The sequence below is a fragment of the Gracilinanus agilis genome, chromosome 3 (genome assembly GCF_016433145.1).
Source record: "Gracilinanus agilis isolate LMUSP501 chromosome 3, AgileGrace, whole genome shotgun sequence".
In the NCBI taxonomy this organism is placed as follows: Eukaryota; Metazoa; Chordata; class Mammalia; order Didelphimorphia; family Didelphidae; genus Gracilinanus; species Gracilinanus agilis.
In genome coordinates this window covers 374,838,193-374,852,765 of record NC_058132.1, presented here as the reverse complement: position 1 = coordinate 374,852,765, position 14,573 = coordinate 374,838,193, and the positions used below count along the sequence as shown (strand labels likewise).

General features: G+C 37.6%; 1 protein-coding gene across 1 annotated transcript in view; it reads left to right on the top strand.

The window, feature by feature from the left end:
• The first annotated feature begins 1,213 nt into the window (after positions 1–1,213).
• Positions 1,214–14,573, top strand: part of BCLAF3 (BCLAF1 and THRAP3 family member 3) — an 83,698-nt gene continuing 70,338 nt past the window's right edge. The window contains exons 1-2 of the mRNA XM_044670135.1: positions 1,214–1,490; positions 2,070–2,287. Of these exons, the coding sequence (XP_044526070.1) occupies positions 2,244–2,287 (44 nt within the window). The 5' untranslated portion in view covers positions 1,214–1,490; positions 2,070–2,243. The remainder of the gene's footprint in view (positions 1,491–2,069; positions 2,288–14,573) is intronic.

The window sequence follows — 14,573 nt, the reverse complement described above, 5'->3', positions numbered from 1 at the left end:
TAGATCAGAATTGGAAGGCACCACCAGAAAGGTTATCTAGTCTAATTTGTACTAGAATAATGAGTTACCCTTACAAAAGTTCCAAACAAATGGCATTCAGCTTTTGCTTAAAAGACTACTAAAAATAAGAAACTCTGCATCTCCAGAGGCAGCCCATTCCACATATGAATAGTGAGATAACACATTTCAAGTGCTTTGCAAACCTTAAAGCACAATCTAAATGCCAGCTTATTAATAATAATGATAACTTATAGGAAGTTTTCCTTTTTAGAGTCAGTCTACAACTTGTAATTTAATCAATCAACAAGTATTTATTTGAGCCCATATTATGTGCTAGGTACTATAGATAAAAAGATAAAAATGCAACAGTCCCTGCTCTTTGGCTTAGTAGTTGCCAGATTGTAATTTGCAGTTTATAAAGGTTACCTTAACATCAAAGATTTAGAACTGTGGGAAGTCAACTGTCAACTGACAGATGTCTCTATGTATGGGTGAATATCAAAACTAGTTAGCACTGAAAACCAAAATAAGCATAAGGTTTGGGACGCCAAAAGTCAAAGTTGAACCTAGGAGATGCCCAAGCTTCCTCAGATTTGGATTTGAGGAGGGAAGTTGGGTATGTGGTTGAGTTTGGTTTGTTACTTACTCTTCCTAGGAAGGGCAAAAGGCCTGAGGCCTGGCTTTTTTTGGGTTTGCAATGATCAGATTTTTTTTTTTAACAAATAATATTAATAGAGTTAGCATTTCTAGAACTTTTAAGGTTACCAAAGTGTTTTACACATGTCATCTCATTAAGACAGGGTAATAGGGCTCTTGGTGGAGATGGGGGGTGCGGAGGGGCTTTGACGGCGGATGAGAGAAGGCGTCAAGTTGTACCCATCCTAGGGTGAGACACAAGGTTGGGAAGATTACACTGGGGTCGTAACCCCTAGGCCATCGTTCTTCACTTCCGGGTTGCGTCTTTTTTTTTTTTTTTAAACTTTCCCCCCTCCCCCCCAACCTCGCGGCCGCGGCCCCGCTCTAGGGGGCGGGAACATGTGTACGATCACTCCCTGCGTGCCCGCCTCCTTTTTCCCTCGACCTCTCCCCGCGCCATGCTAGGTGCTAGGTGGGCGCATGCGTACACATCACCGACCCTCCTCCCCCACCCCCGCTAGGTGCCAGGTGAGTGCGCGTGCCCCAGGGAAAGAGGCCGGAGGAAGTAGGGAGCGAGCCTGCGGCTGAGTCAGTCGCGGGAGGGATGGGAAAGTAGAGGCAACCTGGTGTCCGTGGCGGTAGGGGGGAGGAAGAGGCGGTTCGGGGCGGAAGTGGTTCCGGGTCCCCGCGGCTACGGCTTGCAGCTGCAGCCCCAGCAGCCTCAGAAGCCGTCCGGATTAGGAAGCGGGAGGAGGCAGCGGCGAAGGAGAAGAAAAAGAAGGAGGAGACGCTGCGGAGCTGGAGGCAGCCGCGGCCTCCCGGGAATTACCCGCCTGGTTCTCAGGGACTCCACGGTGAGTGAGCCGCCGGAGCTCAGCCGGCTGAGTCTAGGGAGGGTTGCTGGGCGCGGCGGCTCTTAGAGGGCCGAGATCTTCGGTCGGGTTGGGACGAGTGGGCGGGGTGCGTGGGGGCTATGGTCGGATAGAGAGGGAGGAGAGCGAAGACCGCGGAGGCTCTTGGAGGTGTAGCGGCCGTGTTACACATTCACTGTATGGTTGTTGCGTCTTTTTTTTTCCCCCACGTTCATGTTTGGGGCCCCCTCCCCCCCATCACCTCCCTTCCCCCACTTCCTCTGCCTTCTCCTTTCCCGGAGGGGTAGGGATGGGGGCGGGGAAGTTTCGGGCAAGTTTCTTCGCTCCTCGATTCTTCCCCTGCAGGTGTACTCCTGGCGCTGTGAACGAACGATTCCAACGCTTGATGGGAGCCAGGTTCAAATCCTGCCTTAGACACTTAACCTCTCCTCAGCCCCATCTGTAAAACACCGATAATAATAACACCTACCTCCCGGGAATCGAGGACCCAGTGACTTAACACAGCACTTTGTAAACCTGAAAGCATTTATTTTTATCATTATCACTGTTAATTCCTCGCAGGCGTATGGGTGTGGAGAGATTGGTGCCCTGGGTTTTGTAGGAGACTGTCCTCTCGGTTTTCCTGTCCGGAGGTCTGCGAGTTCCCACCCTTCTACATTCTCCCGCAGCTCGCTGTACCTGGGGACCGGCTACATTTTGCACGGCTGCGTTGGCAGCTCGTTGGTGTGCAGGACGATGTCCTTGTCCCTGGGAGAATTGTCCAACGTCGAACCTGCAGAGTAAGTAGTGGTGGTTTGGGGAGGGCCGGGCAGTGGGACAAGATGTTTTGACGAGATACTGAAACTTAGGGGGAAGTTTAAAGCAGTTCTTAAGGGGGAAAAATGTTGATCTCTAATTGCTTTTATCATTCAAAGAAAGAGCGAATCAACCAAGTGACTAAAAAGTGTAGAACAAATCTAAAATTCCCCACCTAAGCAACAAGAGTAAAAATATCGAAAATTAAAGTCAATAAAACAGAAAAGAGGGCAACAGAAGCTGTTCTACTCAAGAAAGATTCTTTGGTGTCAGACTTTTTTTTTTTTACTACTTTTAAAAAGTTAGTCTCAAGTTATAAGAGCCATTATTATGTTTTTGTGTATAAAATAACAAAACTTAAATTTTTTTAAATAGCTAAAATTTCTTCCTATGAGTGTACAGTATAATTCAAGAGGAATGGAAATGGATTACTATCAGATTTGAGCTGGAATATATCAAGTCTGAAACAGAAGGTGAGATAGAGAGGAAGAAAATTATTGAATTTAAAGGGAACTGCATAGTAAGGAAACCAAAAGGAAAAGAGGGTATTTCTGGGATTTTGGAGATTTTCCTCAAACAAGTAAAATGAACTATATTTCTTTTTTGGCTTCCTTTTTTTATAGGAAACCTACAAAAAACCCTTACTCATGCCTCTACTATATTGATTTTATATGTCAATTTAGTTTTCATTTTTAGTTTATACTAGTTCATGGATATATATGCTTTCCTAATAGAGATAAAAAATATACAGTCATCCATTCCAGCAGTGGAATTAAATTCTTGAGACATCTGGAAGTTTCCTTCCTCTAAAAGCAAAACATTTGTTGAATTCTTATTTTCTTTGCTTGAGGGAACTTTAGATTTAATCCTGACCAATTAGGAAGAACAATTTTGTGATATATTAATACTAGAAACTGGGGAAAAGTTATTGTCATTGTGGAGTTTGTACTAGCTGGAAAAAGAAATAAAAATCAAGTATAGCTGGACTTATATTTGAGATTTTAGGAAAGCAGATTCTAAAAAATGGGGACAATAAAGCCTGGATACTCTGAGATGGGAGATGCTAAAGGGGAGGTAATAAGCACTTAGAGGCCCTAATATATGTGACAGGCACTGTCATAAGTGCTTTACAAATTCAAGAATACTACAGGAGATATGGGTTTGGTTTTAGGTCATTGCAATAAGTTGAATTTTGTAATAGAGAGTAACATGAATTTTTTTTGGTTTCCTAGTACATATGAATTATGTTTACCCTCTACTGTAGTCTATTAAATGTCCAATAGTACCTGTCTAAAAAATGCACATTCCTTCATTAAAAAATACTTTATTGCTAAAAAATGATAGCCATCATCTGAGCCTTAAATGAGTTAATCCTTTTGCTTGGGGGGAAAGGGGTCCTTACCTTGACATTGATGGTTGCTGACTATTCAGGTTGGATGGTTGCTGAATGTTGGAGTGTATATGGCAATTTCTTAAAATAACAATGACATTTGCCCTATTGACTGATTCCTTGTTTCACTTGAACTCCTAGAGGCCATCATAAGGTTATTAATTGACCTGATTTCAGTATTGTCTCAGGGAATATGCAAACTAGGGGTGGGGGAAGAGAATGAGAATGGATGGTTGGATGGATGAATGAATGATTGTTGGTAGACTGAACATATTTATTAATTTCCAAAGTCTTATATAAGCATGGTTCATGGTGTCCAAAATAATAACAGTAGTAATATCAGAGATTACTGATCATAACAGAAATAGTAATAATGAAAAAGTTTGAAATATATTGCAAGAATTAACAAAATGTGATAAAGACATACAGCTAGTGCTGTTAGAAAAATGGCACTGCTAAACATGCTTGAGGGTTGCCACAAGCCAGTTTGAAAACAATAAGGGCCAGCAAAGTGGCTCAGTGGATTGAAAGAGAGACTCAGAAATGGGAGGACTTGGGTTTAAATTTGGGCTTAGACACCTCTAGCTGTGTGACCTTGGTCAAGTCACTTAACCCCTATCATCTAACCCTTACTAGTCATCTGCCTTGGAATCAGTATATAGTATTGATTCTAAGATGGAAGGTAAAGGTTTTTTTTTTTTAAAATGCAGTATCTTATGAAGCACATTAAAGCTAAATACAATAAAATGAGGTATACCTCTATCTGGTTTGAGACCTGGGAGGTAGGTGCTATTATTATTTCTATTTTACAATCAGAGAACTGAAGCAAACAGGTGAAGTGACTTGCCCCAGGGTCATTTAACTGGAGTGCCTTAGCCACTGGGCCAGGTAGGTATCAATGAAATGTTGACAATTCAGTCATTAATGAGTCCAAAGAGAGTAAATAAGCTACAATATGAGCTCAATTGCTTAGGAACATTTGATTGCTGGTTTTAAAAATAGTTTTTAAAAATTGACCTTTTGGGCAATGACTTAGCCCTCTAAGACCTAGAATTCTCACTCATTATGACAATGAGTGTGTCTCTTGATTTACAACATCTAGACTGTGTTTCCAGACTGTTTACTGACCTTGTTCTTCTCAACCCAACTACTAGTGATGTACCTTCTGGTACCTAGGCAGCCAGGTGGCACAGTGAGTAGAGCATTGAGTCAAGAAGACCTGAGTTCACTTATGACCCTAGATACTAGCTGTGTGACCATGGGCAACCTCAGTGTTCTCAACTGTAAAATGGGGGTGATAATAGCACCTATCTTCTGGGGTGTTTGTGAGGATCAAATGAATATTTTAAGTGCTTAGTATGGGTGGGGGCATGTAATTGCTCTTAATAAATGCTTGTTTTTTCCTTCCTTTGGATCTCATCAAACACCCTATCCATACCCTTTCCTAACCATGGAGCCTTAATCAAATGAATACACTTTTCAAACCAATACTTTGGCCTCTTCTGGATTACTACTCCCTTAAAATGTGTTGTTTTTCACTATTTGTTTATAAGCTGCTTTATGTTAGGATTACCTCCTTTTCATATTTTTGTTCTGATTGTCACATTCTGACAACTTGAGCCTTTAATGAGCTGAGACTTAGGATAATAATAAGCATAGACATTTACATAATTTTCAGAAGTTTGCAAAATTCTGCATATATTTCATTTTGAACTTTTCAGCCTCATGAGGTAGATAGTACAGATATTATTTCCATTTTAAAGATAAAAAACTGATCCTTACAGAGATTTGGCGATTTTGTATAGTTTCAGAGTTGCTGTATACCATGCTAAGGATAAAAAAGGATGCTTTTAAATATATTTGCCACAAAATCAACTGCAAAGAAGTTCAGTGTTTAGCTTAATGCTATAATAGTAAATGATAGATGTTAAAAGTATTCAGTTTTTGCTTTTCTCTTTTCCAACAAGGAGAATGGGTCCCTAAATTGGAAAAATTAAAACAAAATGCAAATGGGAGATTATAGGTTAAAATAGATGAGATAATAAGAAAGCATTTAGCTGCTTTTAATGAGTTCATATCTGTCACCCCAAATGTATTTTGCATCTCAAGGTACTGAAGTGCTTTGCAAATGTTACTTCAGTTATTGCTGATCATCTCAAGTCAGCAAACATCTCTGAACTTAGTCCTCCAAAATATTTTTTGATGTTTAGTAAATTAAGTTATGATATATTAGAAATGTCCCTTCTACTTTATGTAAGAAAATATTGGTACAAATAAATGGAATTATAGTTTAATTGCTGTTTCAGGGAAAAAGATAAGAGGGTTTTAGTGGGATTGAGAATTAGTCAAGTGGGATGTGTTGTTAGGTTTCATAAAGGATGGCCAGTGTTCATTATGGGGGAGAAAATAGTCTCACTGGACCCTAGTGATACCACTCAAAAAGTTTTATGTTCAATATAGGACATTCTTCATTAGGAAGGATATAGGCAAAGTAGAGTACCTCAAGAGGTGGGCAACAATATTAGTTCAAGGAGCTGTTATGCCTGTGCAATAGCTGTCCACAAGTTCTGGAAAAATTACCATATGGAAGAATTAAATATATTCTGCCAGACCCAATAAGCCTAGAGCAATGGGTAGAAATTATAGAAAGTAAGATTTTGATGGAGTATAAGGAAATATTTGTTAATGATTAGAGTGGTCCTAAGGAGTGGCAGATTCCTCATTACTGGTGATTTTCCAGCAGAAGCTGGATGACCACTTAATAGGATTGTTGGTAGAAATACATTTTGTGAATGTGTACTAATGGGACCAGATGACTATTCAGGTCAGTTCTGAGATTCTTCAGTTTTGCTTCATTACCCTTAATGAGGTACTCAATAGCTCCTAATCTTTCCAAATAAGTTAATCCATTCTTTAAAATCATCTTTATAATTTTTCTAGCGTTTGAATGTACAAAGTGATATACATTTTCATAATACATTTCAACATTTACATTAGATTCAGAATCAGAAGATCTGAGTTCTAATTTCCCTGTTCTGCCACAGATACCTCTTGTGACAGGCAGATTTTTACATCTGGGCCATTGTATACATACACATGTACCCAACATATGTAGGGCTGCTGTTGCAAAGAAATAAGACTACCCCTGTCCTCAAGGAACTTACAAGTGTAGCAGATGAGAGAAAACCTGGACAGACAACACATAATAAAGAATATAACTGAATGAGGATAAACTAGGAGTATGAGAATTCACAGAAGGTTCTTCTGAACCTTGAGCAGCTAAGATTTTGATCTTAGCATGATGATCTTGTATGCAGTTGGTGCTCAGTAAATGTCATCTTGAATTCTGCCTAACGTGACTTGGGAAAGCCTAATGGGTTGAAATGACATCTGACCTGAGTTTTATGTCATACCACAGCTATTTGCGCGAGTAGATCCCCATTTGATTTGGTTGATGTGGGGAGACATTAAATCTAGATCACATCATAAAAGGTACATTAATATTAAACATGTATTTCAGTTGTTTTCTTAACTCCATTTTGCTTTACTAGAAAGACACATGTCCACCAGGCACAGTTTTGTTTTCATGTGTCTGGTTTTCATAAACCAGAGTGTCTATGTGCAAGAAGTTCAGTTTAAAAGTGCAAGTCAAAAAACTGAAACAATAGTATTCAGTTTTCCTCTAATACATTCATAGATTGAGAATTAAGAGGAACTAAAGAGGATTCAGTCATCTAATTCAATCTACTCTTTAAATTTTTTATTGATAGCTTTTGTTTTTATATCATCTTTGATTCCAAATATATCCCTCCCAAATACCTCCCTAGAGAGCCATGGAGGTTAACAGAATTTTTAAAAAGTGAGAAAAAAGGCAACTATGTAAAAGCTACACATCATTAAAGTCTGACAGTGTATTCATTATTCCACACCCAGGTCTCCCACTTCTGCAAAGAAGGGAGGAGGCACATTTTTTTCTCTTCTCTAAGAAGGAAGTTTGAGCATTATAATCAGTTGTTTTTTTATTATTGATATCTTCTTTGCCCTTATGTGATAGTCATGTATATTTTTTGATTCAGCTTCATCGTGCATCAGATCATAAGACTTCTCATACTTGTATTATTCACATTCATATTATTCACATTCATTGTTTTTAATGGCAAAGTGATATTCCAGGATGTTCCAGTATATATCATTTTGCAACCCCCTCATTTAAAAATGAAGAAAATGTTTTCCAAGATTACACAAAGTGAATAAATGGCAAAACCAATATCAGAATTTGAGCCTTTTCAGTTGAAATGTTCTTTCCAGTGTATCATGTTACCTCCTTGGGGTGTGACCTCTAGAGTCCCTAGAGGAAGGGAATAGTTAAAGTCAGTGACCTGCTGTACTTTTACATTCTTTTGTTGCTATCTCTGTGGGCATGATGAGCTCTTTAATAATAAAAACCTAGAGGTACCAGTACCCAGGGTATCCTCTTTGTTTTAGTCCTAGGAATTCCTGATTTTTTATCCCAACCTACTTTCCCCTCAGCCACTAGTGTCTACCTTAAAAAAAAATGTTTAGGGGGGCATTGAGAACCAGGCCTAGAGATGGGAGGATCATTGTATTGCTGAGAATGGCCAAGTCATTTATTGTTATTCATCTTTAAAATATTGTTGTTACTGTATACAGTAGTCTGATTGTGCTCACCTCAGTTTGTATCAGTTTATTTAAGTCCTTTTCCAGGTTTTTCTGAAATCATCCTACTTGTCATTTCTTATAGTTCAGTAGTATTCTATCAAAATCATATATCACAACTGGTTCATCCATTCCCCATTTGATGAGTGTACTCTCAATTTCTAATTCTTTGTCCCCACAAAAAGAATTCCTACCAACATTTTTGTAAGCATAGGTCCTTTTCCTTTTTTTAAAAAATCTTTTTGGAATATAGACTTTTAGTAGTGGAATTGCAGGATCAAAGGATATGCAGTTTTACAGCCCTTTTGGGCATCATCCCAAATTATTTTCCAGAATGGTTGAATCAGTTCAAAACTCTACCAAGAGTGCTGCAGTAGGGGGCAGCTGGGTAGCTCAGTGGATTGAGAGTCAGGCCTAGAGACGGGAGGTCTTAGGTTCAAATCCGGCCTCAGACAGTTCCCAGCTGTGTGACCCTGGGCAAGTCACTTGACCCCCCCATTGCCCACCCTTACCACTCTTCCACCTAGCAGCCAATACACAGAAGTTAAGGGTTTAAAAAAAAAAAAAAAAAAGAAATGAAAAAAGAGTGCTGCATTGTCCCGATTTTCCCACATCCCTTCTAGTGTTTGTCATTTTCCTTTTCCGTCATATTAGCCAATCTGATAGATGTGAGATGGTAGTTCAGAGTTGTTTTAATATGCATTTTTCTAATCAATAGTCAATGTGCATTTTTTCACATAACTTTGATTTCTTCTGAAAACAGTCTATTCATATCCTTTGACCATTTATCATTTGGGGAATGACTTGCATTTTTTACACATTTGGCCCAATTCTCTATATTTGAGAAATAAGGCCTTTATGAGAGAAACTAACTTAAAATTTTTTTTCACAGTTGTCATTAATAGCTGTGTATTTCCCTCCATTCCATTTTCCCTTGTTTATCTTACACCCTTTTTCCTTTCACTCTGTCTACCCTTAAGTGTTTGGCTTCTGACTATTATTTCCCTCAGTCTACCCTTTTGTCACACAACTCTCAGTTCTCTTATCCCTTTTTCCTCCTGATTTCTTAAATGGCAAGATAGGTTTCTATCCCTGAGTATGTTACTCCCTCTTTGATCCAATTCTAATGACAGTAAGATTTCAACACTTTCTCCCCACCTTAATCCATTGTAAAAGGTCTTTCATGCCTCTTTTATGTGAAGTAATTTGCCCTATTCTACCTCTCCCTTTCCCCCTTCTCCCAGTGCATTCATTAGCTTTCCCTTGCCCAAATTCTAATTTTTAAGGAATCTTCTTTAGTGGCTTTTATACCTCCATTTCCATTTGGTCAATTATATATATATATATTTTAAGAAGTTCCTTTCTTCAGTGAATTAGTGTATATCTTTTTCTATTTGGCCAATTCTGCTTTTTAAGTAATTCTCTTCCATGAATTTTTGAGTTTCTTTTACCATTTGACTCATTCTGTTTTTTAAGGTGTTATTTTCTTCAGTAATTTTTGTTATCTCCTTTACCCGTTGTTGAGTCTTTTCATGATTTTTTTTACAGCACATTTCTTCTCCCAATTTTTCCTCTACTTCTCTTCGTTGATTTTTAAAATCCTTTTTAAGTTCTTCCAGCAATTGTTTTTTGGGCTGAAGACCAATTTATGGTTTCTTTTGCAGCTTGAATACAGCTGTTTTGACATGGTCTTTTGAGTTTGTGTTTTAATCTTTCCTGTCACCATAGTAATATTCTATGGTCAGGTTCTTTTTTTGTTGTTTGCTCATTTTTGTTCTGCCCATTCTTTGACTTTTCACTATTAGAGTTGGGCTCTGCTTAAGGGTTAGAGAGGGATGCTGTTTTGACACTATAGGGTTTTGTTTTTTTTTTTTGTGAAGTTGCTTTCAGAGCTATTTCTGGGCTTCTGTAAGTTTTCACTTCTTCCTTAGGTGGTCCCTGGTCTCCTGGCTTGTGCTTAGGTCTGTGAGTGACCACAAGAACCCTTTTTCTGCCTTGAAACCGCTCAAGTTCTCTGCCCCTTCTAGTGTTTTTCCTTGGCCTGGGATTATCACCTGGAATTATGTAGGGGTAGTGCAACTGAGAATTCTGTACCCAGTGCCAGCAAAGGATCCCCTTATAATCTCCTTGGGACCAGTTGTCCAGTGATTTTCCTAACTATAGAGAGCTCTTGCCACCAATTTGGTTTCCACTAAGGCAGTGATTCCCAAAGTGGGCGCTACCGCCCCCTGGTGGGTGCTGCAACAACCCAGGGAGTGCAGTGATGGCCACACTTTTTTTTGTATTACGTTCTATTCTGAGTTCAGTAAATAGTTTCATAATTTCCAGGGGGTGCTAAGTAATATTTTTTTCTGGAAAGGGGGCGGTAGGCCAAAAAAGTTTGGGAACCACTGCTCTAAGGCATACTCCTGGCTTGCTGGGAACAGCCTGCACTGGACTGCACTTCACTCACCCTCCAGTGAGGTAGACCTTTCCTGCTGACCTAAGTTGTCTTGGGCAAAAAGATTTTTGCTATGTCTTTTTGTTGGTTTTGCCATTCCATAATTCATTTCAAGACTTTATTTTAAGGTTATTTGGAAGGGAATATGTAGAGCTCACCTGAGGCCCTGACTTTACTTCTTCATCTTGCCTCCCCCATATGCAGTTATTGTGCAACTACTTTTCTAGTATGGGGGAAGTTCTCTTTCTGCCATAATGGAGATAAAGAGCTCTTACTGTACATAGCATTTCTTAGCTTTACTATTCATGCAAATAGACAAGTGATATTTCCGGGGTTGGATAATGTCGTTTTTCCAGGACACAAGTGACAAATAGGAAACATGCCTCTCCAGGGGATTCTTTGTTTTTCCTTCAGATCTAGGGGGGAGAATATGGTTGAAAGTCTTAAGGTAAATGAAGCTTTCATCCAGCTTTTAGAGGTTTTTAAAAAGTTCTTTTTCTTTAGCACCCTGTGTTTGTTTTCCTATAGCTCCTTTCAGATCCAGTTCTAAAATATAATCTTACTTCTGTTCTACTTATGTAACCCATATGAGCACCTTGTTAAAAAAATACCATTTAAGTACTGTAGCCATTTGTCTTCATTTCTTGTGATCATGGTGAGTGGGGGGTATAGAATTTGGTGAGTTGTCATGGTAACCACACCACAAACCTACAGGGAAAATGTTCTATACATTCCGACTACTATAGTAAATCAAGTGGACATCAAACACATGAAAGATCTGTGAGAAGGTATCATAATGTTTTGTTCTGTCATTATCCTCATAAGATAGGATAGAGACTGACGATATACATATCCCTTCCACATTGTGGGTATTAGGGTACGATACCCTCTTGATCTGGTAAATTTGTATAAAATTTTTTGGCCCTTCTTTCATACCACAAAAGAAGTCTGAATTTTTTCTTTTGTAAGGTGTTTACAGTAAAAGAAATTATGTATATTTATTGTATTAAAAGATAAAATATGTTAATATTATATAATACCATACATATATTTTGTGCATTTCTGAATTTCTAAATTTTTTCTTTATCTGTGGCTTCCACAAAACTCCCCTTAAATTCCCATTTAATTTCTTATGGTAAACCACAACATAGTGATACTGTGATGAGGAAAGTCATGATATGGAAGGGATACATGTAATAAAATTTTTAATGCTTTAATAATTTAAAATGTTTAAAGAGTTTATTTCTTTAAAACAAACATTAAAAATTTTGAAGTAAAAATTTAACACAAAGTAAAGTGCAGTATTTTGGGGATTAACTTTTTATGAATGTTTTATCCTTTTCCCTAATATTTTTCTTCAGCTGGACAGAAAAGTTATATTCAATGGAATACATATTTCATTGATATTATTAAAATATAAAACATTTTTACTTACAAAATTACTTATGTTATGCTGGGTACAATACATGAATAAATTTAAATGACAATTGCTTGCTAATATAAACATGACTGGCTTGTGAACAACCGAGTTCAATAAATTAGATTGTATTTTTAAATTGATTTTTATTCTTATTCTACTCACTAAACACTACCTTTACTAGGATTCTGATGTTTCTTTGTCTTTCACATTTAAGCTGCCAACCTCCAACTATGGATAGGTACCATAGTCCAATACTGTTTTTCTAGGCCATTAGACAATAGATGTCATCATTCATGTTTGAAAGATGGCAAGCTTAGTTTTGTTATAGGAAATAGAGGAACCAAGCTGCCTTAAAACCATTATAATAAAATATGGAGCCATACATTTCTAAGTTGATTTTATTCCTCCACCTTTGTTTCCTCATTGGTTTGCATGCTCCATACGGATTGTAACTATTTTTATAAAGTGGTTCCTTTTTTTGTCAGTCTTTTTTCCCTTCATTCTTAAATCATGTCCTTTAGCCATTACCTTCACTCTGTTTCTAAATCAGCAAGTGTTCGGTGAATGCCAACTAATTTTAATATTGGCCTAGGTAAATTTAAGTAGAATATAAATCCTCTTTAAGTGAAATAAAAATTATTCCTCAAACTTCTTAAGAGTCTCTGTTTTATTCCGTTGTTATGTATGATAAAAAATTTCACATACAAGGATTTCTTCACAAAATTATCATCTTAACCCTTTTTATTTTTCAGAAGAACGTCCCTCAGGTCTGAACTCCTAAGACCCTATATCATTGTATATTCAGGAAATGCCAGTGTGATTCTAAAGGAAGATATCTTCTAGTGGGGACAGGTCAGATCTGATGTTAGAACTATTCTACAATGCCTCCTAGGTTAGTTTTTGCTTGTATCCTTTTCAGACTTGGAACCCTTAGGTTTCCAGCAGATCTTTTTCTCTCTGGCTTTCTTCTTACTAAGAAGTATTGGTCTTTTGTTTTTATTTTATTACTATATTTAAAGAAATGTTTTTTAAAAGAATATATTCTCACCGTTATAATAGATGCCGAGTGCTAAATATGCTCAAGTGTTGTTCATTTCTAGGTGTGAGAAGGGTGTAGGGATTTGTTTTTCTTTTTTTGCCTGGAAAAGCAGTAACAACAGTCTGATGTACTCATAGCTCTTCTTTACTTTATTATTTCAAGATCTTATGAGAAAAATTACTATCAAGTAATGATGATAAATTCCATTATGAATCAAAATAGAAAGAAATTCTATAAAACAAGTTTGAAAAAGTTTGATGTGTATGTTCATTCAATTACTTTAGGGTCCTTTGAACCAGAAGAGACAATAACACTTATTAAGTTTCTGGAAGTTGGGCTAGAGGGAACAGGAAGATTTAATTTTAGTTTTTATTTTGGACTTAAATACCAAACAAATGAGCATTTCTATATTTAAAAAAATAGAATTATGTGAAATTGCAAACCTCTTCTGAACATCTTGCTTTACTTCACAAATACTTAAATGGTTTCTTTTTAAGTACATATATTCAACACATAACTTTCATACCTGTCCTACCTGCCTGATTCCTTCTGATCTTCCTTTTGTTCATCAAAAATTGCTTCAATATTTCTTTCCTTCCATCTCTTTTCTTGGGGTTTGAGGTGGGATGGGGGAGCTGAGGAGGAGGGCTATGCCATCACTATCTCCTGTCATTGAAAACAGACTCCTAACAAACATTTGAAGTCAAGTAAAACAAACTTCCCATATTGGCTGAGTCTGAAAATGTGTCTCACTAGGAGTAGGAAGCCTTTTAAAATCTATGGAATGATCTAACATTTTGAAAAGTTGTCAGTGTATGTCAGGCTCTGCAGAATAGCCCATGGAGCAATAAACACAAATCTGTGAACATAAGGTGGCCCTATGATTTAAGGTTAGCTTTTGGATAGTTTGGGCAAAGTCATTGTAAATCAGGAAGTATAAATGAGCCCCCAAAGTATCTCTTCCAGTTAACTTTGGGTGAATAATCCAAACTCCGTTTTTTTAAGATGGCCCTTTGTCTGCCTTCTCTGCTTCTGAGATATTCCCTGTACTTCCTCCATTACTGAATGCTTCAGCAGATTTTTCTCTTAAGATACCAAACTCTTCTGCTCAGGATGTTCCATGAGAGGAAAATTCTTCTCTGTAGGGATTTTTATAGAAATATGATTACTTATGAAGGAAAAGGTATTACAACACAATATATTATTATTATTAATCTTTACCATATGTCTTAGAATTAATAAAATGTATTGATTCCAAGGCAGAAGAGCAGTTAGGGCTAGGCAATGGGGGTTAAGTGACTTGC